Source organism: Phaenicophaeus curvirostris, chromosome 24 (assembly GCF_032191515.1).
Source record: "Phaenicophaeus curvirostris isolate KB17595 chromosome 24, BPBGC_Pcur_1.0, whole genome shotgun sequence".
Taxonomy (NCBI): domain Eukaryota; kingdom Metazoa; phylum Chordata; class Aves; order Cuculiformes; family Cuculidae; genus Phaenicophaeus; species Phaenicophaeus curvirostris.
In genome coordinates this window covers 2,390,151-2,413,909 of record NC_091415.1, presented here as the reverse complement: position 1 = coordinate 2,413,909, position 23,759 = coordinate 2,390,151, and the positions used below count along the sequence as shown (strand labels likewise).

General features: G+C 45.4%; 1 protein-coding gene across 2 annotated transcripts; it reads right to left on the bottom strand.

Moving 5' to 3' along the window:
- Nucleotides 1-635: 635 nt before the first annotated feature.
- On the bottom strand, nt 636-23,545 carry ELK4 (ETS transcription factor ELK4). Of its 2 annotated transcripts, none has more exons than XM_069876163.1 (5): nt 23,375-23,545; nt 13,827-14,042; nt 11,508-12,431; nt 9,940-10,056; nt 636-8,887 (listed from the first exon to the last, which is right to left on the bottom strand). In XM_069876163.1, the coding sequence occupies exons 2-5, from the start codon at nt 14,031-14,033 to the stop codon at nt 8,789-8,791; spliced, it is 1,347 nt and encodes a 448-aa protein (XP_069732264.1). In that variant the 5' UTR covers nt 14,034-14,042; nt 23,375-23,545; the 3' UTR covers nt 636-8,788. The 2 variants fall into 2 exon arrangements, with proteins under 2 accessions (XP_069732264.1, XP_069732265.1); XM_069876164.1 differs by lacking the exon at nt 23,375-23,545 and adding an exon at nt 14,707-14,826.
- Between the last annotated feature and the right edge of the window lie 214 nt (nt 23,546-23,759).

The following is a 23,759-nucleotide window of genomic DNA, read 5'->3' as shown; positions in this document are numbered from 1 at the left end:
ACCACAGGATGCCAGTGTTACTCTCCTTGAGCAACCCAGAATGAATAAAGTGCAGCAGTGCAAACCCATTTGCAGCAAAACCAACCCATCTGCCATTAACTGTACCCCTCCCACCATGACAGCATTTTCTCCATCCCCGACAGAGGAAATGAGCATCAAACAATACAAGGAGGGAATTTGTTTGGAAAGAACTCCACTCAGATTCCGTACGTGTCACACCAGGGACTGTGAGCTAATAAAAACCAAAATTATGTCCTTGCAGATTATAGAATCATTGAATTATAATTCTGATAATACTTAGCTCAACACTACTGCCAGAATAACATTTCTTTTGGGAGAAACGTACTTGACAACTCAAACCTGCTTTGCTAGCAGTGCTGTATATAGAACAGAACTGCTCCCCAGAGGAGATTTTCACCAGAAGAGAGTGGTACCTAATGTGGCAAACAGCCCGTGCAGCACCAGCAACTCCATCTGTCTCCATTCACGCAGGACGCGAGGAGCTTGTGCTGCTGGGAACGTTCAGCTTAGCTCAGGGTCTGATGAGCTTCCTCGCTATCACAGCGTGAGCTGCCCCACAGCTGCAACTTTCTATTTCCGCTACTGAAAAAAAAAAGCAGTCAAAAGATCAAAAACTTTGTTAAAAATATTTATTTAAAAAAATACAATTGTTTTGCATGTCTGGTTGCACATAACTATTAACATATGATTGACTTGAATAATTTGCTACAATGCTTTTTTTAAAGCCAGCTTGCATTATACAAAGCAAATCCCTCTGTCAGTTCTTACATAAAATAGTTTTCTTTAACTATTCCCACCCCATTTTTAAAAAAGATTGCAATACATTGATTTTTTTTTTTTTTTTTTTGCACAAAAATTGAAGCAATAAAAAAGTCACCTGATTTCTCAGGAAAGACCTTCGTTATGCCTGACGAACAACTGCCAATGCATCACACTTTAAGAGTGGCTTTTCTTACTTTGAAGTGTCGTTACAGTGCCCTTCCTCCAAAGCAAGTTTTGCATCTTAGAACTTTGCTTCCAAATTGTATTCAAACCTGAAATGTGTTTAAATAACTGCATATCTGCGATAATCGAGTTGATCAGACTTTTTTTTTTTTTTTCAATATGATATCAACACACTGAAGGTCTTCCTCATATGTTATCTTGGAAGGTTAAATAAAAGCAAATTTAGTAACACTGAACAATTACTGAAAACTTTGGCTATTTATGTACTTGCATTACATACCAGCATTTTTTTAAAAAACACAATGGCATTAAGATACTCTTATAAGGTTTTATTTTCAAAGAAAGTCAGACTGAGAAGCTATTCTCTTCCAGGCAAGTTGACCCAACTGTACAGAGAGCACCAAAGAGGTGTAAGATTACAGTTGTCTCAAAAAGATCGGGTCTAGAAAAAGTCTCCAGTGTAGGAAGTCAGACACTCACTACATCATAGCTTGCTTTGTTTCTTGACTTGGTACTAAATATATATTTTTATATATATATATATGTGCATATAAAATGCAACTCTGTTCTGGAAAGAGTAACTGAAAACGTTATCTCTGCTACTTTCAATGTAATTTTTACCACTGTTAAAATTACAGGAAAGTAAAATGGAATCTGTTCCAGAGTTAAGAGTCAGTTCACTGAGGCGACTGCCTGCTCACTCTGCCCCAAGCAGAGATGTCAATAGAAACACTGCAGACATCATCTTGCCAGTTTGCAAAGAACCCAGGTTAATCTAAAAATTCAATTGAGAAGTAAACACTAAAGGCATCAGAAAGTCACTTTCCAAAACAGATGTGCACTTTAAAAATAAACAGCACAACAACGGTCACACATGGCCACAGCTGATGAGGGTGCTGAAACTCTGTAAAATTTTGATTCAGCTTCCCTCCCCGACTCTGTCTGAGCCACAGACAAAATGCTGCAGAGAGCAGATCCTCCGCCACTGTCGATCAGACCCATAACAGCGAAGCCAGCGGATCTATTCCGATTTACAGGCTTCTGGCACACATCTTCCGCTCACAGATTCCCAGAATTCCCAAGACTATGTCTCATGCTGGTTAACAATCCCTATTCAGAGTCGGTTCAGTCCCAGATTAATTCCAGCTGTCATTAGAGGAGACAACCACTCTCCTTACCGTTCATGTTGCTAGGATTTTCCCTTTATTCACCTATTATTAAGAATACACTTCTCAGCTATAAAAACAGAGGGGGGGGGATAAGCATTAAATGTGCTACTGTACTTATCACAAACACTGTGACGTACATAAGGCCATCTGGTAACACTGCAACAGAATACAAACAAGATTTTTAAAGGGAGTTTTAGAATACAGCTTTTTTTTTTTTTCAACTACAATGAATAATCTCAACCCTGTTCACAGAGAATTAACGTTAAAACTAGTACATCATATATAGAAAACTCTGTGCAACTGAACAACAGCAGAACAAAAAGTCAACACAATTCTATAAAGCGGTTTCCAAGCCTGAAGATTTAAGACATGCTAGCCAAAAAAACCACAACACATCTCAAGGAGCCTAGAGCAAACCTAGGTATTGTAAAAACCTCCCCCCCCAACCCTGCACACCGCACGCACTAGGAACCATGCAGAGGCCATCCTCAAAGCCTTCCTGTGGTCAAAAAAAATGGAAAAAAAAAACCCAAACAAAAAAAAAAAGGTTAATAAACAGCTTCCAGTTATGAGTACAGCACCGCTACGTGTGCTGCTCAGGGTGAAATGGGCTCCAAACACAAGACATCCAGCCTCTCCTCCCCTCTCCTCGCTGCACTGCCTACAGCTCATTCCGTGCCTCCATTCAAAGAGCTCTGTCTTCCAAAAGTCCCTCATGAACCTGTTACACCCCCTGCCAAAACCCCTACTTTGAGATGAAAACCTTCTGCAACGCATCGTCTCAACAGAGAAGAAAATGTTTTAACTATAGAAGAAGTCCAACCTTTTGTTTCAGGAACACAAAACGAGTCAAAGACACAATTAAGACACTTCTTTTAGAAGACGTGGCATACAACAATGTCAAAGATGCAGTTAAAAACAACCTTTGGCAACTAATTAGTCCACAGAATCGTTTAGGTTGGAAAAGACCTTTAAGATCATCGAGTCCAAGCGTAAACCTGACGCTGCCAACCCCACCACACCGTGGTACAATTGATTTCAGTGCTAAAAAACAAAGAAATGCCCTGAAAGCCCTCGCTAGTGTGTGCAAAACAGGTCAAAGTGGCAACTGCGCAGTGCGGAGCTTGCTCTGAGTGCACACGGTAAGTCCTTGTACCAACCTGGATGTAGCCTACGAGGGGAACACACATTCCCCTGGGCAGCGAGCGCGCGTGCACACGTTCACACGGAGGGAGCGATTCCAGCCTCACAGCTAAAGCCAAACTCTCAGCTCTCAACGCAGGCTTTTTATCAGATGTCTGGAATAGCTCTGCAACACCTTCTACTGCATTTTTTTGGGAAGGAGCAAACAAAATTCAATTCTAGTTAGTTTTACATATTTTTTGTAGCGTAACTTCTATGAAGCAGGCATCCTGCAATCTAAAAAGGAAACAGATCGGCATATGCATTCAAGTAGAACCACTAGGCCCTGCCCAGCATTCTTACCTTGCAGGGCACGGGATTTTGCAAAGCATGGTTATGATCAGCAAAGCTGCATTCTCCAGAAAGAATCGAGGATTTGCAGTGAACATATTCTCCTTTCTTTTCATTTGTTCTTTGTACAAAGGCAAGAATGCTCCTCAGTTCGAGATCCAAACTCAAAGCTTAACCTCTCTGCCTTAGGTGGCAGTAAGAGAGTCAGGGATTTCAACAGGAGCTCAGTTGATGATAAACATGGGTCACAGAAACACAGCAGCACTGCCACTGTAGTCTATGAAGAAAAGATTTGGGTCTGTTTTCCAAACTCCCTCTCTGCCCAGAATCAGCTGTTAAACAGGGCTCCTGCAGAGCCCGTGCGAACGCAGTGGAATGACGTGTTGACAGATGTCGATCCAAGACACAGCCTTGTGCAGAAAGAGCCCTGAAGGAGCGTGTAAAACATCATCACTGCATTTTGTCTTTTGATCTTCCATCTGACAGCCTCCGCTTTCAGCAGATCCACTTCAGCCTGTCCCACATTAACCACCACTCAGCTTGCTGGTGGCAGCCAAAGGCTCCCACATGAAGCAGGTTTGCTAATACTGTTCAGAATAAATCAGAGCCATTGCCAATCGCTGTTTAATTAAATTCAAAGAAAACCATAAAAATTCCTGTTTCGCCAAGATATCCTATACCTCATTAAAACACCCCCAATAGCTTCTAAGCAACATGACTGCAATTCTAATGGATTTGCAACTTCTCTGCTGGGTGTAAGATCCTGTGGGACTGGGGCTGTTTGTTTGCAATGTCATGCTCCATGATTATTAAGTCAAAATAAACTCTCCATAGCCAGGACCTGAGGCCAGAAGGTTTCTTACACGGCAGGACTAAGGAACGGAACAGAACAAAATTGTTATGGACACCTAAAGCTCAAACATCAAGTTTTAAAATACCTGTCAACTTTGACAATGTTCCTTAACTACTGACGTAGTTTATTTTCATAGCTGACAATACCAAGATAGCCTCTTGATACAACACTGAGATGTGTCTTGTAAACAAATACGCATTAAAAATGGAAGAGAAATTGTCTAGTAAATGAGTACATACAAAAATGCAAGAAAACAGTAGCAAAAGGTAACTAAAAGATACATGAATAAGCCAGGGGTAGCCAACACACTGTCAGGACTGCGGGTTCTGACCGCAGCACTAATAAAAAATGCTACAGAAGCGAATCAGAACTCTGCACTTGTGCTCACCTGAGGAACTGCATCAACCTGTACGCTAGCTCTCGCATCCCACCTCAACCTGCACAAGTTCTCACATCAAAGTAGAAGGTGTGAGAGAATCTGACATTAATGCATCTCAGTGCATTTTGAAAAGCTGTGTACAGGCAGATATGCACATAAGCAGCCTTTGCTGTGGCTAAAATGAATGCTATAAACCCCAGAAACCTATCTGCTAGATATCTGAGGTTTGAAAACGTTATCAGAGGGAGAAATTATCCCAAACAACCAGCCAAAGCCTTTTCTATTACAGTGCACGCTCCGTTATACCAAAGATTGCATGGATATTGAAGTCCTAGGATGCTCTAAGGTAAAACAATGAATTCTTAAATTCAAGGAATTTTATTACTTCCTGACCTATTGCAAAATGCAATTTGGATGTGCCAAAGCCAGTGCATAGGAGTTACATTCAGCCGTCACTGCTGAAGACCGATTTCCTTAACAAGGATCTAGACGGATGATGCTGTTAAGAAACAAAAAGAAACCTTTCCCTCCACCACCTTCATTACCAGGATCACATTCTCTGAAAACAGGTAGGACAGACCAATTATAGTTCTATGACCGCAGGGTGTTATTGACACATTTCTGCTTTCCATAGATTGTTTCTGCTGGCAGCACATGTTGCTAGTGGCATCCTGACAGTTCAGGATCTCAAACAAAGCCAGACACAGCACACACAGCGACAGCAGTGCAAGTTTTCCAGCTCTGCAGGACTATGCAGCAGCAGCAACACGTAAGAGAGTTCCAGAAGCAAGACCGATGTTCAGCTTCCATGCTCATCCAGTCTAATTCTACCACCATCTATGAATTAACTGATGCAAATGTTAACGAGCATTCAACAATACCATGGCTACTTCAGCAACACAAACTGTAATGTAATAAAACGTTTCTGTAATGCTGTAGTTATTTTTTTTAAACTGACACAGTACTATACCCATATTACAGACTGCTAACATGATAATTAAAAGAGAGTCTATATTAACCCCCGCTGTCCCTACACTAAATTAAAAACAAGTTGCACCGAGCTGCAAATGGCTCCTGAAGTGAGCTAGCGAAAGTACCAGCCACTCACAGAACCAGGCTCCAAGAAATCACAGCGACACTGGGCTCTGTCAGGAATGTGATCCAAAACAGCTGGCAGTTCCGGATGAGTTAGTAGAGGTGTGTTTGATGAGGCAGCATATATACAAGATAAAATTACCTTAAGTGACCTGAAAGTTGTAACGGAGAAAAGGTGAGCAAGCCCTCCTCTTCCACCTCTTCCCCCTTCTCACCTTGCTTCCCCAAGTGCCTCCTGGGACCAGAACCCAGGACAGGACTAATATTTTCCTAGGCAGGTGCTTAAGAAGCAAAAGCGATCATCTTCTCCGTGCTGTCAGGAAGCTGGATGTTACCAGCTCGAAACCCACACATCCAGGCTGCATTTTCCTATGAACTTTCTCCAAAGAAGATGTTCCCGAAGGTAAACATATGGCAGTGCAATCCTCTAAAGCTGTTTGGAGAAGAGCATGAAACCAGGCCAAGCACAACTGAGAAGCTACGTCAGCATTTGGTTCTCTTGCATACCTATGCTGAAAGTGATACAGTTCACAAAAGATTAAGTGCATGTGTGCACACACACAACTTTTAAACAAATAAACTTGGCTTTTCTCCATAGGGGACAAGGGAAGGGAAGCAATTAAATTGCAAGTCTTTAGTGCTCATTTATTATTTTTAAATTCTAATCCTAGTCTGCAACGTTGCTCTCAAGTCCACACCCTCGGTGGCCATAAAATTGAGCAACCTAAAACTGCCGTTAAAAGTGCTGCTATTTATATATAGCTATATATATTTTCTACAGCAGACTCAGGAGCCATCATGCAAACCAGAAAATTCCAGGTGCTTGCTCTTAATTATGATCTGCAGCTTGCTTTCTGCATTTAAAGAAAAAAAAAAAAAAGGGTCAATATTGCACATTGTCATTTTAAGAGCCGCTGGCACAGGAACTTTATCCTGCATCTGCTGATGTCTAAACCGCGAACCGGTGTTATGCCTCTGCCGTAAGCAAACAGGAGGCTCACTCACTCCATGAGCTCACTCTCTGCTATCTCCAGCTAAAGAAGGCATAAATGCTTTTCTCGCACCAGGCAGGGGAGTTTCTGGATGAACAATGCCCAAAAAGCAACTTCGTCACACCCACCCATCTCGGGTGCCACGTCAGGAACACATTAAGTGGTTTACAGCTTTCAACGTTAGAATATAGAAAGGTAACATCACTGCAGTGAGTTAAGCGGCAGGTATTGTCACACGCTCTAAAGTGAATTCAGAGTCTGCAAAAGTGGCAAAAGGGAAACTCTGGAAAGCTCGAGTTCACCGCTTAGCCGTAAGAGAGGTGCAGTATGTACAGCACGCACTGCCAGCTCCTCTCGCTGTAAAGGGACCATCTTCCTCTGATCATTAAAACTTGAAAGACAGCCAGTGAAGATGCCAAAGGAAAGAGATAGTCTCCACCTGTTTCCCAGTGGGTATGTTACGGAGATCATCTTATGCCACCAACTCAGCAGCAAACAGAAGTTGCTGCCCGACAGCAGATGCCCAGCACGGAGGGGCGCAGCACCCAGCACCAGCAGAGCGAGACCCCCAGCCTCAACGCAGTCAGGAAAGGAGAGTCTCTCTTCTTTCAGTCCTCTGTTCTCTTAAAAGGCCTCCCGAGTTTAAAAATCTAGCCACAAAACCAATTTCATCTGCATTTCAGATGGCTCTAAAAACTGATCTGGTATTAATCCATACACGCACGGCTGCCAAGAAAAGCAATGCAAGCACAAATTTACAGAAAGGTGGACACGCCGTGGTACCTCTCTCAGCCAGTTGTACACACTGAGCCAAGCTTGCTTTGGGTCCAAGTGCTTCCTCAAATCAAAAAAACAACGGAGCTAATGCAAAACTTGAGATAAGAGCTGGTAGAAGAGGAGCTTCTCAACTTCAAATATGGGAAAAGAGCAGTAACGTTAATGCTCGGGCGTCAGTGTTCTCGCCCACCCTTTGAGTCTGGAACTTGAGCATCAGGCAGCAACCTCACCAAGTGCAGACACACCCTGAAAACATCATGGAACATCCTCCATCCCGCTGATCTTCTAGCAGTGAGGCTACAGCTGTAACAGGTCTCTGACACAAGAAATGTTTGGACTTCAGCATTCAAATTTTCTGAGAACTGAAAGGAACTCATCCCACCGTTCGTCTCCGTGCCTCTTCACTGGAGGCACGGCAGGGAAGCATCCAGAAGCTAGCCAGACCACTTCTCTGAGAGGCTGGACTGTTGGCGTACAATGCCATTCAAAAATTGTCCATATCTCAGTATCACAATCATGGAATATTCCTTGAAAAATTCTCCCTGCAAAAAGACAAGATGTTTTTACAGCAGAAAAGACGCAGGCTGTTTCGTTGCTGCAGAAGTTATCACACTCCAAGGCAAAGCCGATGCAAACACCCGCTTCCCAAGCTTTTCCTCGAATGCCAGCTTCGATCACGATTAGATTTCTTCTTGCCAAGCGCAGGAAGCAGAAGAGGAGAGGGTTTTTCCAAGAGTCACAGAAAAAAGACTTCTCCGGTACATTATACTGCAATCAGTGCAGATTCGGCTACTGCACGACCTGCCGAAACTCCCTTTAACCGTAGTGAAGTCTTCCAAACCAAGGAGGGAAGAGAAGAGACTGGAGCTTCAGCTCCTATTAAGGCGTTTGCATATACGTTCCCAACCTCAGTCTTCAAAAAAGGGAATTTTGCAAAAAAAGGCATTTTATTTGGGAATGGCAAAAACTATGATTGTTGATAATCTCTGTGGAATTATAAACTGCTCATTTAAAAAACATGGTTAAATATAAGTGTCCTATCTTTCCCTTGCTTGCCAACATGTCCCTTCCATAAGTTCGTGTGCTATGTCTTCTGTAGATCTGGGGAAAATGGGCCAGGGGTAGAGGGTCCATCCAGTCCAGACAGAGTAAATGGGCCGTGACTGTTCAGCACTGATGGAAACTAAGAGACAAAACAAAAATGATTAGGGAAGAGGCCATTTTAATGTTCCTCACATTATCTGTGCACGTAGAAGCTCCCCCAGGAAAACAAACCAAAACCAAACCATGACAAAAAAACCCTACCCCAGACTTACAAAGAACCTTCTTTGTTTCCCCCAAGTAATTTGCTTTTTTAAATGCCACTGCCTCAACAGACTGCATCGATCTGGCTGTTGGAACTGGCATCGTCAAGAGGACCCAGCCCACAACCTCTGCACGGAGCACCGCCTAAATCCTAAACTTAAAACAATGGTTGGGAAACCATAGTCAAAATTTTTCCTCATTTAATTATCAGCTCTCGAGGACTGCATTTTCAGACATACTTGTTTATTCCCTATCCTCACGATCCACATAAGCTACTTCCTTCATCTCCATGGAGATGACAGACAAAAACTCAAAAGACAACTAGTTCAATTTTACCCTTCACCTAAGCAGACTCAAGTAACAGATGTGGTTATTCCAATTCCACAGTGAAGGAAGAGCATGAGTAATTACAACTACAGGATATTTTGTTTTAATTATGGGGGGGGGTGTCTTACCTATTAGTCAAACAAAAATATTTATTAAAACAGTAAAGCTGAGAATTTCTGGACAACAGAAGACAGAAGAATACAGAGATCATAAAGAGCTGTGTTACAAATTGCCTCAGAGATACACACTCTCCCTTCTTGCTAGCGGTGAGATTTAATAAATATCTTTTAACAGAAGACACTGTTAACGAAGGATTAAAACAATGAATGCAGCAGCAAAATTCAACTTTCAGGAAAATCTCAACTAGTAAAGTTACAAGGAAGCATGTTTGACAGGGAGGACAGACCTAAAAGAAATGTATCTATCTCTACAGCACAGCTAAACACAAACATTTACAGCAGACTTAGATAAAATTGGGTAAGCACTAAAATTAAATGCTCTCAAAAGCTAACATAGGAGATAGAAAAGAGGAAGACTAATGGATCCCTGCTGAGGAAGGCACTGAAAAGCACAGAGAGACTGGCTAACCTTGCTGGAACTCACCTGAAAGAGTGTATTAGCACCTTGCAACCTTGCGGGACTGAGAGGAGCGACCGGGCTCAGCGTACTCCAGAAGTGGATACTGGACAGCAAGGGACTCGGAGTCAGCAAGATGGGAGTCTGCAAAACACACGGCGATAGTCAGCAGGTGAAACCTGCACAGTGAATAACACGCAGCACACATAAATGCACACAATAATCCCAGCTCCTACAGCTGCAGAGGGCTGGGTCCAAATTTCAGAACCTCATTCTCTTCTTTCACCTCCTCCCACCTCCTTCTCCTCCCTTCAAACCCCACAGCAACAGCTCTCTCTCCCCTGGCTCAGCAATTGGCTCGCTTTTCCCAGCTGCTGCCAAATCCTGCTGTAACCTAGAGCAAACCGGCTCCTCCTGCGATTCAGCACGCAGCACCTGCAAGGGACTTGGGAAAACTCAGTCCATGAACTTAAAGAGAGCAGACAGAGGGAACACACGTGGTCAGAGCAACACTGACAATGTAAACCATGACAAAAGACATTCACATCCAGCTTCTGAATATTCTGGATGTTCCACGGTCACTGGCCAAACACTCCAAATAGTGCCAACAGAGCAACTGCAATTGATTTTTTTTTTTCCTATCTTCAGTCATTTTAATCAGCAGTTTCCCTACGGTTTCAGTCCAACTCCAATTTATTAGAGGAGAGAGATTACAGATATACAGAGCAATTTACCAGCCTAGTTGGATTCAGTTCCCTTCCACATTTTTCATGAGGCATAAAATCGTAGAATTATGGAATGGTTTGGGTTGGAAAAGACCATAAAGCCCATCCAGTTCCAACCGCCTGCCACGAGCAATGACACCTCCCTCTGGATCAGGGGCTCCAAGCCCCATCCAACCTGGCCTTGAACCCCTCCAGGGATGGGGCAGCCACCACTGCTCTGGGCAACCTGGGCCAGGGCCTCCCCACCCTCACAGGAAAACATTTCTTCCTAAGACCACATCTCAAACTCCCCTTCTTCAGCTTAAAACCATTCCCCTCATCCTATCCCCAGTAAAGAGCCCCTCCCCAGCTTTCCTCTCCCACACAAAGATAACAGCCAAATTAAGCAGCCGGTTTTATTGCTGCAAACCCCCAATACTCTGTCCTTAAGTAAATGGCTACTGAACCAAGTAAAAGAAAGCTGCTAACAGACGCCTCCGTGGTTCTCTATTTTTAAAGCATTTTCAGAATCAGCCTGAAGGAAAAGGGCAAGGTCTCAGTTTTTTTAAATACTTCAGTATTATCCTGGCAGGATTTACACAGGATCCTGCCAGTGCCAGTTTGGGTTTTGCCTCCACACGCTAACCCTGCACAGACGCACAGAGCTGACACACCACTCGGGCACACTCTGGCACGTAACGCAATGCCCATTATCAATAAAGTTTCTGTTTTGTTAGAAAAAGGGGATTGACATCCTGAGTTTCGGAACTCCAAATATAACCTACTGACTACTCATTTTCCACTTGCCTTCCCTTTCTGTTTTAAAATATAACATAACCACTGTTGTTACTAAAAAAAAAACCAAAAAAACCTGGAAGGGAATTAGGTTACCTGAGAGAAAAGTGCTGGAGTAAGAGAAGCAGTTGGGAGAGAAGGACTTAGAATCCCCAGTGGACTTGGATCACTGCCTGTAATGACAAGAGTAGGAGCCAACTCCAGCCCTTTGGGTTTTTTAGATCTGGAGAGGTGATTGGCAAACTCCTTCTCCAGCACAGATGAATCCTGCTCTTTGGCCTCTGGGGATTGATGCTGAAGGCTCTGAACCTGCTCCAGCTGCTGAGAAGCCACAGACTCAATGTCCGTGTCAATGTCCAGGTCTGGATTAGAGCTCAGAGGTGGCGACGGGGGCGTGGAAGGAACTTGCAGAGTTGGAGAAACAGAGGAGATGGGTGGAGTTGGGGTGAAGCTGGTGGTTAAGTTTGGCAAAGGTGCTGGAGCTTCAGGGGCAGTTAACTTGGGGAGAACAAGCGTCTCCAAGGTCTGGAGAGTTTCTTCTGATGTGATGGGAAGAGAAGATGTGGTTGAAGTGGCAGAGGCAGTGGAAGTGACAGAGACGACTGAAGTGGTAGAGACCAGGGGAACAGAGGAAGGCTTTTTGGAGGGCATGGTTACAAACTTGATGACCGAGGGTGTTGGATCCTGAGCAGGTTTCTTCTCCATCAGTTTCTCAGCTGGATTCTCAATCTTGATGGACCTGAAAAGTTTTACGCTGGAAGAGTTCAGGGAGTTCAGAGTAAAAGAGGAGTACAAGCCTGAGTGGATATAGTCATTGCGGCTGGAGGATTTAGCACATGACTGAGACTTCTCCTTCCCACAGTTTTCCACATCCTTTGGAGCACTGCTAACTTCCGCAAAACCAGTCATTTCAGGGTCTCCTTCTATACGGCCCACGACAAGTGGATCCATATTTAAGATCTCCGGATAAGAAACAAACTTGTACACGAACTTCTTACCATTCACTTTTTTAATGATATTCTGTTGGGAAGAAGAGAGATATATTTAGACTTCTTCAGATTAATTTTCTTCTTACAAACACTGCCTAAAATAGCCTGAGGAATTATATAGTCTGTAATGTTTCATCAAAGATTGTTTCTTCTTTAAAAACACACTGCATTCTTGCAATTCAGTTATGCTCCCTAAGTATCGTTTCCAGGGCTTGCAGATAAAACCCTAAAACAGGTGAGCTTAACCTGACATTAAATCTAACAACGGCCTTAAAACTACCAGGCAATTCTGTTTAACATATTACAAAAGATCAGCTAAGAAACAAAAAAAATACCCGCTAGCTCCATCAAAGATCACTGGCCTGGGAAGACTGAAGTGTAATCGAACAGGAGAACCTGCAGAATTAAAGCTTAGAGTTTTGTAGAATACCTCAAATCAAACCACCTTTATTCTGAATAAGATCATATAACAAAAGAGAATAAGTAGCTCAACGAGTCAGCAGAATGTAGGCTAATCAGCTATTTCAATACCACAACACAGCATATGTCGAACTTGTTTTGCTCCTAAGTGAAACCCCACACACAATGTGGACCTAAGAAGATTCTTATTTATCGTACAATTATTATTACGGAGACCTTTCAGTACACAGTCGGATTTGCGCTACCCAATAATAAACCCCGAGCAGCATGCTGCCTGCTACAAACTGACAGGTTCCTCAGAAACTGTGTTCTATTTTGTACTCATACACCCACACAATAACCGTTGTGGGATAAATGGCTTACTGCAAGGAAGAGAAGATTCCCACACTGTGGTTCCAGTTCAGCTTTTTTGATGCTACCTGTGCACTAACGAAAGGCTCTCAAATTATTAGAAAGACATGAGCTGAAGAGAAGTGTCTTACTCTGCTGAGCTAAATTCGCTCGACACATTACAGGTGCGGTTCTAAGCATAAGGAGAAAAATACTTTGGCTGCTTCAATTAAAATCCTTATTTCGACAGCCCCTTTGTCTGCAGAAAAGATTTCAAGGTGGTGCAACATCCACCACCTCAATCATCAGAACCATTAAAACTATTGCTTAAACTGGAGTGCTGAGGATGTTAACCCTTGCAAGGGTGTATATCTTTGGAAAGGGGATTAGAATATTCAAAGATAGATTCATACTAGCAAAGACATAAAACAGAGGAGGTAACATTTTGCATAAAGCTATCTCAAACCCTAGAAAAATAACCACTGGGGAGGAAAAACAGTGTAACAATAAATGAAAGCAGAACCACCCTCTAAACACAAACTGGCACACCTTGCTTAAGTCTGAGAGACAGAAGTGACACCTATCCCCTTGAAGAGAATGAAAAAGGAAACAAAGCTCATTAGGCAGAAGCTGGTAAGATGGATAAGGCTTTGGGTGGATTTATGGACTTTGTTACCTTCACGTAATAGTATCTGAGAGCACGGCTGAGTTTATCATAGTTCATACTAGGCTTGTTCTTGCGGATTCCCCAGAGTCTGGCCACCTCCTCTGCCTGCAGCAGTTTGAACTCCCCGTCGTTGGAGGTCCAACAGATGATATTCTTGTTCTGAGGCTCTTGGAGGAGTTGGAGGAGGAACTGCCAGAGGGTGATAGCACTGTCCATAGCAGTAAGCTGGAATTGAGAAAGGCAGGGAAGAGGCAACAGGTTAGGAACGGTGCATTGTCTTCCTCTCCCTAGAAGGGGGTAATGGAGCAGAGATGTTATTTCCAAAGCCAGCACGAGTAAAAATTATTAGTCACCAGTCGTGAAAGATGTTCCCTCCAGAACAGCGCGGCTGTGAGCCAACTGCTGTTGTCTCCTCCCACATGTCAGTACTTTTCACATGGGTTATATTTAGCCTCATTTAACTAAATCAGGTCACTTTGGGTAAGTTGCAATGAGTCACTACCGAAAAAAAATTGTTCTAAGTTGTTCCACGTTCACCCACTCTGCCTTTCACTGCTGCATGAGAAGCAGCTCAGGTGCACCCAGGTAGAAACCACACTGCCTACATGCTGCCTTCTTTCTCTACCTGCATCACCTCCGCCCGCCGTGTCTCTAAGCAAACACAGCAGATCAAGTCACTGCTTCGGCCACACGAATATGCTGCACAGAACAACTCAACTTTCCTTCAGTTCACGTTTCTACTGCCACTGTGTAAGCAGGCCTCTCTCTCCCAAATCTCCTTCCTTTTCCAGACAGCATCCCTGTCTTTTCCAACAGAGCAGACACGAAAGTAAATAAAATTATTCCAAGTGCTGCCTTTGCTTTTTGCTTGATTCCTGCCATGTCTTACCAAAATCAGTCATTTAGGCTGTGGCTCTCTAAGACCACTATCTGCCAGTGGATTCAGGCACTTCCAGCACAGTTCTCTTGCACAGAAGATGTTGATGTACAAATTCATCAAGGACGGACAATGCAGCAGGGATGACATTTTCCCTTGGCCATATCTGACTACGTGAAACAGTACTTCCATAGATATTTTGAAGCCGAACAATAATAATCCAGTCTGTGCAAGGGAAGTACAAGATAGACCGTGAATTAAATCAGATAAAATTATATTAATTTTGTATTCCATACAGATTCTCTCACTCCAGAACAGGACAGTTTCTATTAACACAGCTTAAACTTCTTCCAATGAAACAAAACCAAACCCAGCCACTCTGGAATAAGAACCATTGTGTTGAATTACACTGAGAACATTGTGATATGCATAACTGCCAGATATTTTGACACACACACACAGTTAAACCACAGGAAAGGCAAACGTAAAGAGCACAGGGGTATCCATCTAGGCAACTAAATGCTATTCACAAGCAGAAGTTCCAAAACAGAGGCATCCAGCTCAAGTTCAGCAAGCAGGACTCACGCCTGTATTGTTTGAAGTCCATGTATACGCAGGGATAAGTTTAAGATTCAGTTGGGACTGCCAGTTCATCTTTGTTACCAAAGCCTTTTATTCCAACCTCATTACTGCCCAGCACTTATCCAGCCCTATATAAGGAAGAGAACAGTCTTCATGTCAGAGCCTCAGCACTCAAGTCAACCCTGTAAAAGGATTACAGCCCACAGTTTACACAGGACTGCCCGTTCTTATTTAAATAAGGTGCTCCAGGGCAGGTACTTTTTTGGGCAGAGCCCGTTGTATTTCACCTATTTTTAGGAATACCTGCCTCATGGCTTTTAGAGGCTACACCGGGACGTTGCACTGATCCAGGTGGTTAAATTGCTGCAATTACAGGGAACAATCTCAAAACGAAGGACACCCACACCACCTTGTTATGCTGGCCTAAGGTGCTTTCCTTGTTAATTACTGTACACATACAACTCCGTGCTTGCCCAAATTAATTGCTTGGGACTCTAAGAAAAATATCAGCTGCTGAGCACTGTGCTCGGAGACTCTTCCCACACGGCAGCGTGGCATGCCAGCTGAACTGTGCAGGAACTCGGGGCCAGGCAAACACATTAAAACTCTTCCAGGACTTCTCCTCCGACTCATATTCACATTTGCCAATAACATTTCAGATCTGCCTACCGGCAATGCAGAGGATGCACATGCTATGGAGCATCGCGGGCGCAGCCTCATTATCCTGTCAGGATGATGCATATGCACAGGTGCTGTGTGGACATAAGGACTTGATTCTACCATTCTGCAGAGCTGTCAATACTGATGATATGTGTTAACAGCGAAAGAGCAGGAAAATGAAGCTGAGTGATTATTCCCACGCTATATTTATCTCCAGCACTTTCCAACCCCGCAAGCAGCACTGCACCAAATAGCACTGACTGATGCAATGAGAGGCAACCATGGAGAAATTAGATTAGTAGCAGGATTTCAGAGTGGCAATGGCGTTTTCCTCTCTTCCTAAAAATCCAGGCAGATTTCATCCCAGAATTTAAATGCGATTATTTCATTGGGCTGCTTCCCTTCAGTAAGAAGTACTTGGCCGTTATTATCTCAGAGCTCATCAACCTCTACAGCAGTCAAGCATCACTGCCCAGGTCAGGCTGGTTTCGAAGCAAGCTGAAGATGCGCAATGCACCCTGACGGTACAAAGTTCACAAAATATGCATGGAGTGACCAAATGATGGAACACAGAAGACTTTTTTTTTAAAAAAACCCACCTTTCCAAGTGATAAGCTATGCTGTTCTCAGGAACATTAACCAAAATAAAAAAGTTCATGCTCTTAACACTCATACAGTGCAGCTTTCCAGGTGGAAGGATCCTACTCCTGAGGGCAGTTACAGGCTATCCCAGGGTGTTGGACTGATCAAGTCACTCCTGATATTTCTGGCATTTACAGGCTTCAGGGTTGTCCCGATTCTGTCCATCGTTTAGAGGACACACTGCATCTCCTCAACACCTTCTGCTTTAAAACGCCTTACGTTCTGCATACTGACAACAGGGTGAAGTTTTACTTATTCCTTGGCTGTCACAAAACAGGAGAAGGCAACCCTCTGGAATTCACAGAATCATAGAATAACCAGGTTGGAAGAGACCCACCGGATCATCGAGTCCAACCATTCCTAATTCTTACTGGATAGGTTATATTGCCTCTGAGAGCATCAATGTACCACTTTATTAAATATTTATCGTCCACATCTACTGGAAACAAGGGAAAGAAACCACAACATAACTGCGAGTATAGTGTTTTTCTAAAGATTATAGATAAACAAAGGGAAGGCCAGAAATGACCTTCCAAACTGGTCACAGCAATGAGATCATGGGTGGCTCTTGCCCCTTTGCAGTCCAGGAGTAAGGTGAAACTGGGAAATGATAATATGTACAGGGGAGAGGGTTGCATTATTGTAGAAGCATAGAATGGTTTGGGTCTGAAGGGATCTCAAAGCCCGTACAGTTCCAACCTCCTGCCATGGGCAGGGATACCTCCACCGCATCAGTTTGCGCAAAGCTCCATCCAACCTGGCCCTGAACCCCTCTAGGGATGGGGCAGCCACCACTTCTCTGGGCAACCTGGGCCAGGGCCTCCCCACCCTCACAGCAAAACATTTCTCCCTAACATCTCATCTCATCTCAATCTCCCCTCTGGCAGCTGAAATCCATTCCTCCACATCCTACCCCAGCAAGAGCACCTCCCCAGCTTTCCTGGAGCCCCTTTCAGTACCAGAAGCTGCTCTAAGTCTCCCCGCGGCCTTCTCTTCTCCAGGCTGAACAAACCCAACTTTCTCAGCCTATCCTCGTATGAGAGGCACTCCAGCCACAGGATCATCTCCGTGGCCTCCTCTGGACCTACTCTAACAGATCCAGGTCCTCCCTGTGCTGAGGACTCCAGGTATTATGACTCAAGACATCTCATTTAACTATTTTATTGAAGTTGCTTTGATATGGCATAAGAACACATCAAAGAACCGTTGCTTCTTCAGGAAAAAACAGAATAAAAAACATCACACAAAATGTAAAATTAAAACTAGTAGAGGCAAGATGAGCACTTCTCTCTGTTTAAGAGCTGATTAATGTGTTAAAATGGTTCTTCATTCTTTGGCACCTGGGACAGAAGGTGGCTGACACCTTTCATAAGCCTTTACCTTGCAATGATTGGGGCTGAGCAGCATTTCAAGCTCCTTGCGCTATCCACAGAGCATCCTAAGCTGCTCTGGTGCAGTGACCAGACCTTACAGAGGATCCCCCCAACACCACAGCCATTTTCAGGGCCTCCTCCTGCACCAACACTGGAATGAATTCAGCAGAGCCTCTCCTTTAATTCACACAGGAAAACCCAGGCGCTCCAGAGATGTTACAGGCACTCAAGAAATCTGGATGAGGACAGGAACCCACCGTCCCACTCCTCTTCTACACTAACCATGGGGAGATGTTACTTCTCTCATGATCTGTAAACAGCACTTCTTCAAAGCTACAGCTCCTTTAATGAAAAGGCACCAATCCCCTAGCACAGCTCCCCCTCAGCATATAAACCCCAGTAGCTTGATTGCTTTTTCTTCAAGATGGATACACCAATAATTACAAGCACAGCACTGCAAAGCATCTTTTTGCTGTGATTTTCCTTGTAAAAAAAGTGATTTTCCTTGTAAGAGCCCATGGAGAAAGAAAAAGGTCTCATTTGAAGAGACAATGAGGGAATTAGGCAGTGAGGCAATACTGCTGCTTATGACAACAGCCTTCCCATGTCTGCAGCAGTGGAGTATGAGGAAAAAATAGTTGCTAGAGGCAGAGGGCAGTTATACTTTGTAATGAGTGTGCTAAAATAGAGCACTATTATTGTCTTGAGATCTTCTCTGACGCCTACGGATGACCCTCGAAGTATACTGAGTAGCTGACAGAATTTGGCTGCAGTACTCTAAATACAAGAGCTGCAAACTTGAGCTTTCTCCTCTTGCTGCAGCTTCGTTTGAGGTTGCTGCAGCTTTGAGGCCTCAACTTTACAAAGCCCTGACTTTACAAAAAAGCCAGGACATGAGATACCTATCTTTCCTGGTGACTTCTTTTCATGCATCTGTGCCACAACGTGCTCCGCGCAATCTGTTTAATTGCAGAGCCTCGAGGCTTTGCATCTTCTGTGGAAGGAGAGCGCACAATCACCGGGTGGCACAGCCAGACCGGAGGAAGAGTTTAGGAAGTGGCATATGGTAATCCCTGCCGTGGCCAGCAGCTACACTTACTATTGCAAAACAAACTCTATCATTCATCCTAGAGAAGCGAAGGCTCTAAAGAGCCCTTGGAGCAGCCTTGCAGGACTGAAAGGGGCTACAGGAAAGCTGGGGAGGGATCCCTGATTAGGGATCACAGTGACAAGACAAAGGGGAGTAGTTTTAAGCTGAAAGGGAAGATTGAGATGAGATCTTAGGAAGAGATGCTTTCATGGAGAGGCCCTGTGGCTGCCACATCCCTGGAGGTGTTCAAGGCCAGCCTGGATGGGGCTTTGAGCAACCTGAGCCAGTGGGAGGTGCCCCTACCCATGGCAAGGGGGTGGAACTGGATGGGCATTGAGGTCCTTTCCAACCCAAACCATTCTATGATCCCTTTGTGCTCGAAACGGAGAGGAACACATCGTTGTGCCTCAGCAAGGCAGCAGCCAGCCAGGCCCTGAGCAGGGGTGTCTGCCCTAACCCCCGCCTGCAAGGTCTTCTGGCTGATTTCCTGCGCTTTGACTCAACACCGAGAACAGCTTAAGTCCTCTTTCACCTCAATTTGTTCCAACAGCCTCTTACAAGCATCTGCAGCCTGCCTGATGACTTCTGCAGATGGACTGAATAATGCAGTCAGGTCTACAGCCTTGACAGAACCCACACAGAAACACAGGATGGTAAGGATGTCACACAGCAAGCACAAAATCGTCATTACCATCTACTTAAACTGCACGGTTACATCTGTTGGGGTATTTACACAGAGGTGACATCCCAAAAGATGAGTCTGGAAGCAGCACAGAGCAAAAGAATCACGTCAGGGGAGACAGAAACCTCTTCTCTGATCACAAACATTTTGTTAAAACACAAAAAGAAACAAAAAAGGCAGCAAAAGTGACTTAAGAGATGCCTTGGGGACCTCACACTTAATGGTACAAGCCAGACATTCAGCAGGCAAGCAAACCAAGCCTTTACACAATTCCAGGAAAGCTGGACATGCAGCCCAGGAGCGTATGGCACAAGTGCAGGAACGCTGAGCTGTTGAGACTTTACTAAGCAAAACTATTCCCGTGGTTTCTCCACGGTGTAAGATGGCCATGGTGTGTGAACAGAAGGAATTTGTAGACAATAACTCCTGCTGCATTGTGCAATATTGCTGTGGACACAAGGCCTTGATAACTGTTCCAGGAAAATAAACAACATAACTTGAGTTGAAGGAGGTTTTTGGAGGTCACAGGCTCAACTTCTCCTTTAAGACAGGTTAACTTCAAACCTGGATCCAACTTTTATGTGTCTTTGTCCAGGCAGTGAAATAAATAAATGGCTGCCCAATTCCTTTTATTTCAGAAAAGGGACAAAGAGGTGCAACATTGCTGATGAAGTATTTTATTAAATGATTATCCACTCACAACCATGCAAAAACTTTATTAGCATAGCACTTAAAATGTCCCATTACTAACAAACCTTTCACTAAATATTCTCTAGCTGCTGGGACTGCGATTCACCTGGACTTGTACTTTTTTATGTGTAAAATACAGTTACTATTTACAAGGAATTAAAATGGAGACTTCTACATCTGCACCACCATTCTTAAAGAATTCCAAACCCTAGCAGCTTCCCAAGTAGTAATCAAATTATACCCTTCTCTAATAAATAATAAAATCAGGTAAGAACAAGAGAAAAACACCCCAGACTCTAATTAATAAATCCCTGTCTTCCCCTTGGCTCTGGCATTCACTGCAGCGTTGTTTCCAAACCAGTCAGGAAAATCAGCTTGTTCCAAAGGAGAAGCCGTGGTTATCAAGGCAGGAAGCTCCTTGGAAGGAAATGCTGGAGGATGTCCGGATGATAAGAGCTGCTCCAGTGTTTTCATTGCTTAATGCCACTCCAAGTTTGACAGTTTTATTTACTTACAACAAATACTGCAGTAAAATTGGGGTTCTTGGCTAAAAAGTTAAGTTACTTTACATGAAATTAAGGTGTTTTAGGGTGTTGGAGCCACAGCTTATTAACGCCTCTCTGAGAAACAAGCATTGCCTTTTCTTACTAAGTATTTTCCAGTCTTCTCCACTCTTCTGTGCTAACAAACAAGCAACAGAAAAGCCAGGAATCAGGATTCCCATTGCCCTCATTGTTGCACACTCAAGTTGGCAAACACGGATGAGCCAAACAGCTTTTGGGGTTTTTTGAATCTTGACAATGGTGCCCACTTCATTATTGAATACTGTTTTGACTGGCACACCCTGGCACCTAGAATCGGTTTAACCTACTCGAACACAGCCAATGTGGGGGGATTCAAAGCACAATCCATGTACTTCGTCCAGCTCTGCAATCATTCCAATCCTCCATCCCTGGCTAAGGACAACTGACATCCCAGCGCAGCCACTTTTAGGGACTGGACACCTCATTTCCTTGCTTTTCTGTCCTTTGATGAAGAGTCTTCCTTTTCTACCTCTCCTTTTATAGGATAAGAGGCCAAAGAGAACATGGGAAGGTTCAGGACGAACAGAGAGAATGGCAAACTTCAAAACTGAAATGCCTTTGATCCCCTACTTGCCTAGCTTCCAACAATGATGTGATTGTTTCTGAATAAGCCATAGAAATACTGATTTCCGTGGAAGCTCCTCTCTAAGCAGATTACGCTGGCTTCTTCCTTATCTGCTACCACAACGGGCTGAGGGGAATGTTTACCAACAGCAGATTAAATTAGCTTCAGGAGGCAGGATGCCTCTGCCGAAAGTAAAAGCATCTTTGTGTAAGAGCAAGGGGTCAGGTCTCTGCATGGAGCAAACCCTGAACAAAAGGCTCCATGTTTTACATTGATCCTAACTTCGTTACGAAAAGGAAGTCTCTTTTTAAGATGGAAAAGGTTTCCTTTAATAATGTTTATAATACTCAGCTGGGTTGCTATGACGATGGAACAACTCTTCCCTACAAACAGGCACTGAGACCCTAAAAATAAACAGGCCGACACAAATCACGAACATGCAGCTCTCAGGCTGGGACCGCATTTGTTCCGAATACGATGAGGATACTGAAACGCTAACGGCTCAATCTGCACCTACTGCGCAGAGTGCTTGCCTACAACGCGACTGCCGTATTCCTGAGGAGCTGCTACTTCAAAACAATGCCACTGTGGATTCCAGCCCCAAAAGCAGCAGCACAGCGGGGATTATGAGAAGTTTGTCTGTGAAAACAAGGCGGTGTGGCAGCAATCCACAGGTCTATATGCATGCGAAATAAGAAGAGCACGTATTTGCATGCTTTCTCCAGGGAATCATTGATGTGGGCAGGCACCCACCCATCCCACAGAGAGAACGCAGGATTCACGTAAAACAGCAGCAGTCAGGAAGAAAACACACACAGACGCAGCTCCAGATCCCAGTCCTGGCTCCATCTCCCCTCGGCTCTGGCCAGCAGCGGGGGCCGGGGGGGACTCAACCAAACCCCAGCCAGGCACCTAGCAAGGGCCAGGAGGCTTCTCCCTGCCCCAGCCCCATGGAGAAGCAGGGAGGGACACAGGGAGCTGCCACCTTCCGAAGCCATCACTTTCCTCTCCCACCTTCCTACCCCAGGCAAAGCCACCCCCGGCCCCTCAGAGCCTCCCCACAGTGGCCACGGACCCCTCAGAGCACCCTCACCCCCTCGACGACCCCCTCTCCCCACTCAGAGCCCCCTGTCGAACCCCTCCCAAGCCCCTGTGATCTCCCCCATCTTTCTTACACCCCCGGAGCCCCTCAGCATCCCCCGAGTTCCCTTATCCCAAGACCCCCCTCTCCATCCCCTGGCTTTGGCCCTCACAGAGCCCCTCTCCTCCTCACAGTCCCCCTTCTCTCCACCTGAGAACCCCCCCTTCCCAGGGCCTCAGGCCCCCCATAGCCTCCATTCTCTCTCCTTAAAGCTTTCTCCTCCCACTCAGAGCCCCCACCCCTCCTCCTTATGGCCTCCCTTCTCTACCCCTCACAGCCTACCCCAGAACCTCAGACCACTCAGACACCCCCTCCTCCTCAGATCCCCCCTTCTCTCCTCTCGGAGCTCCCCCTCCTCCTCAAAGCCCCCTTTCTCTCCTCCTCGCAGCCCACCCCAGAGCCTCAGACCACTCAGAGCCCCCCCTCCTCCTCAAAACCCCCCTTCTCTCCCCCTCACAACACAACCCAGGGCCTCAGCCCCCCCTCTTCTTCCCCTCTGAGCCCCCCCAGGGCCTCAAGCCCCTCAGAGTCCCCTCCCTCTTCCTTCAAGCCCCCCTTCTTCCCCCTCACAGCCCCCCCCCCCAAGGCCTCAGGCCACTCACAGGCCCCCTTCCCCGCCCTCAGACCCCCTCCTCGCCCCGGAACCCCGGCCCCATCCAACCCCCGCTCACCGAGGAGGAGCCCCGCCGGTCCCCGTGAGTCGCGGTCCCCTGGCGGCTCCCCCGCCGCCCTTCATGGCCGGGCACCCCCGCGCCGGGCCCCCATCCCGTGCGGGAGGAGGAGCAGCGGGCGGGCAGCAGCGCCGCGTTTACATGGCGGGAGGCGCAGCGCGACGCGCCTCCGCCTCCTCGGCCGCCGTACCAGACGCTTCCGCTCACGGCCTCCCCCCCCCCCCCGGAAGCGGCCAATCAGAGCGCTCCTCGCCGGCACCGCCGACCAATGAGAAGGCTTGTCCCCGCCCACCGCGCGCAAAGCCTGCTGGGTAATGTAGTCCACGCGGCCCGGCCACTCCAGCCATGTGCCTGCGGCCGGGAGCCGCCGCCCCGTTAGCCTCAG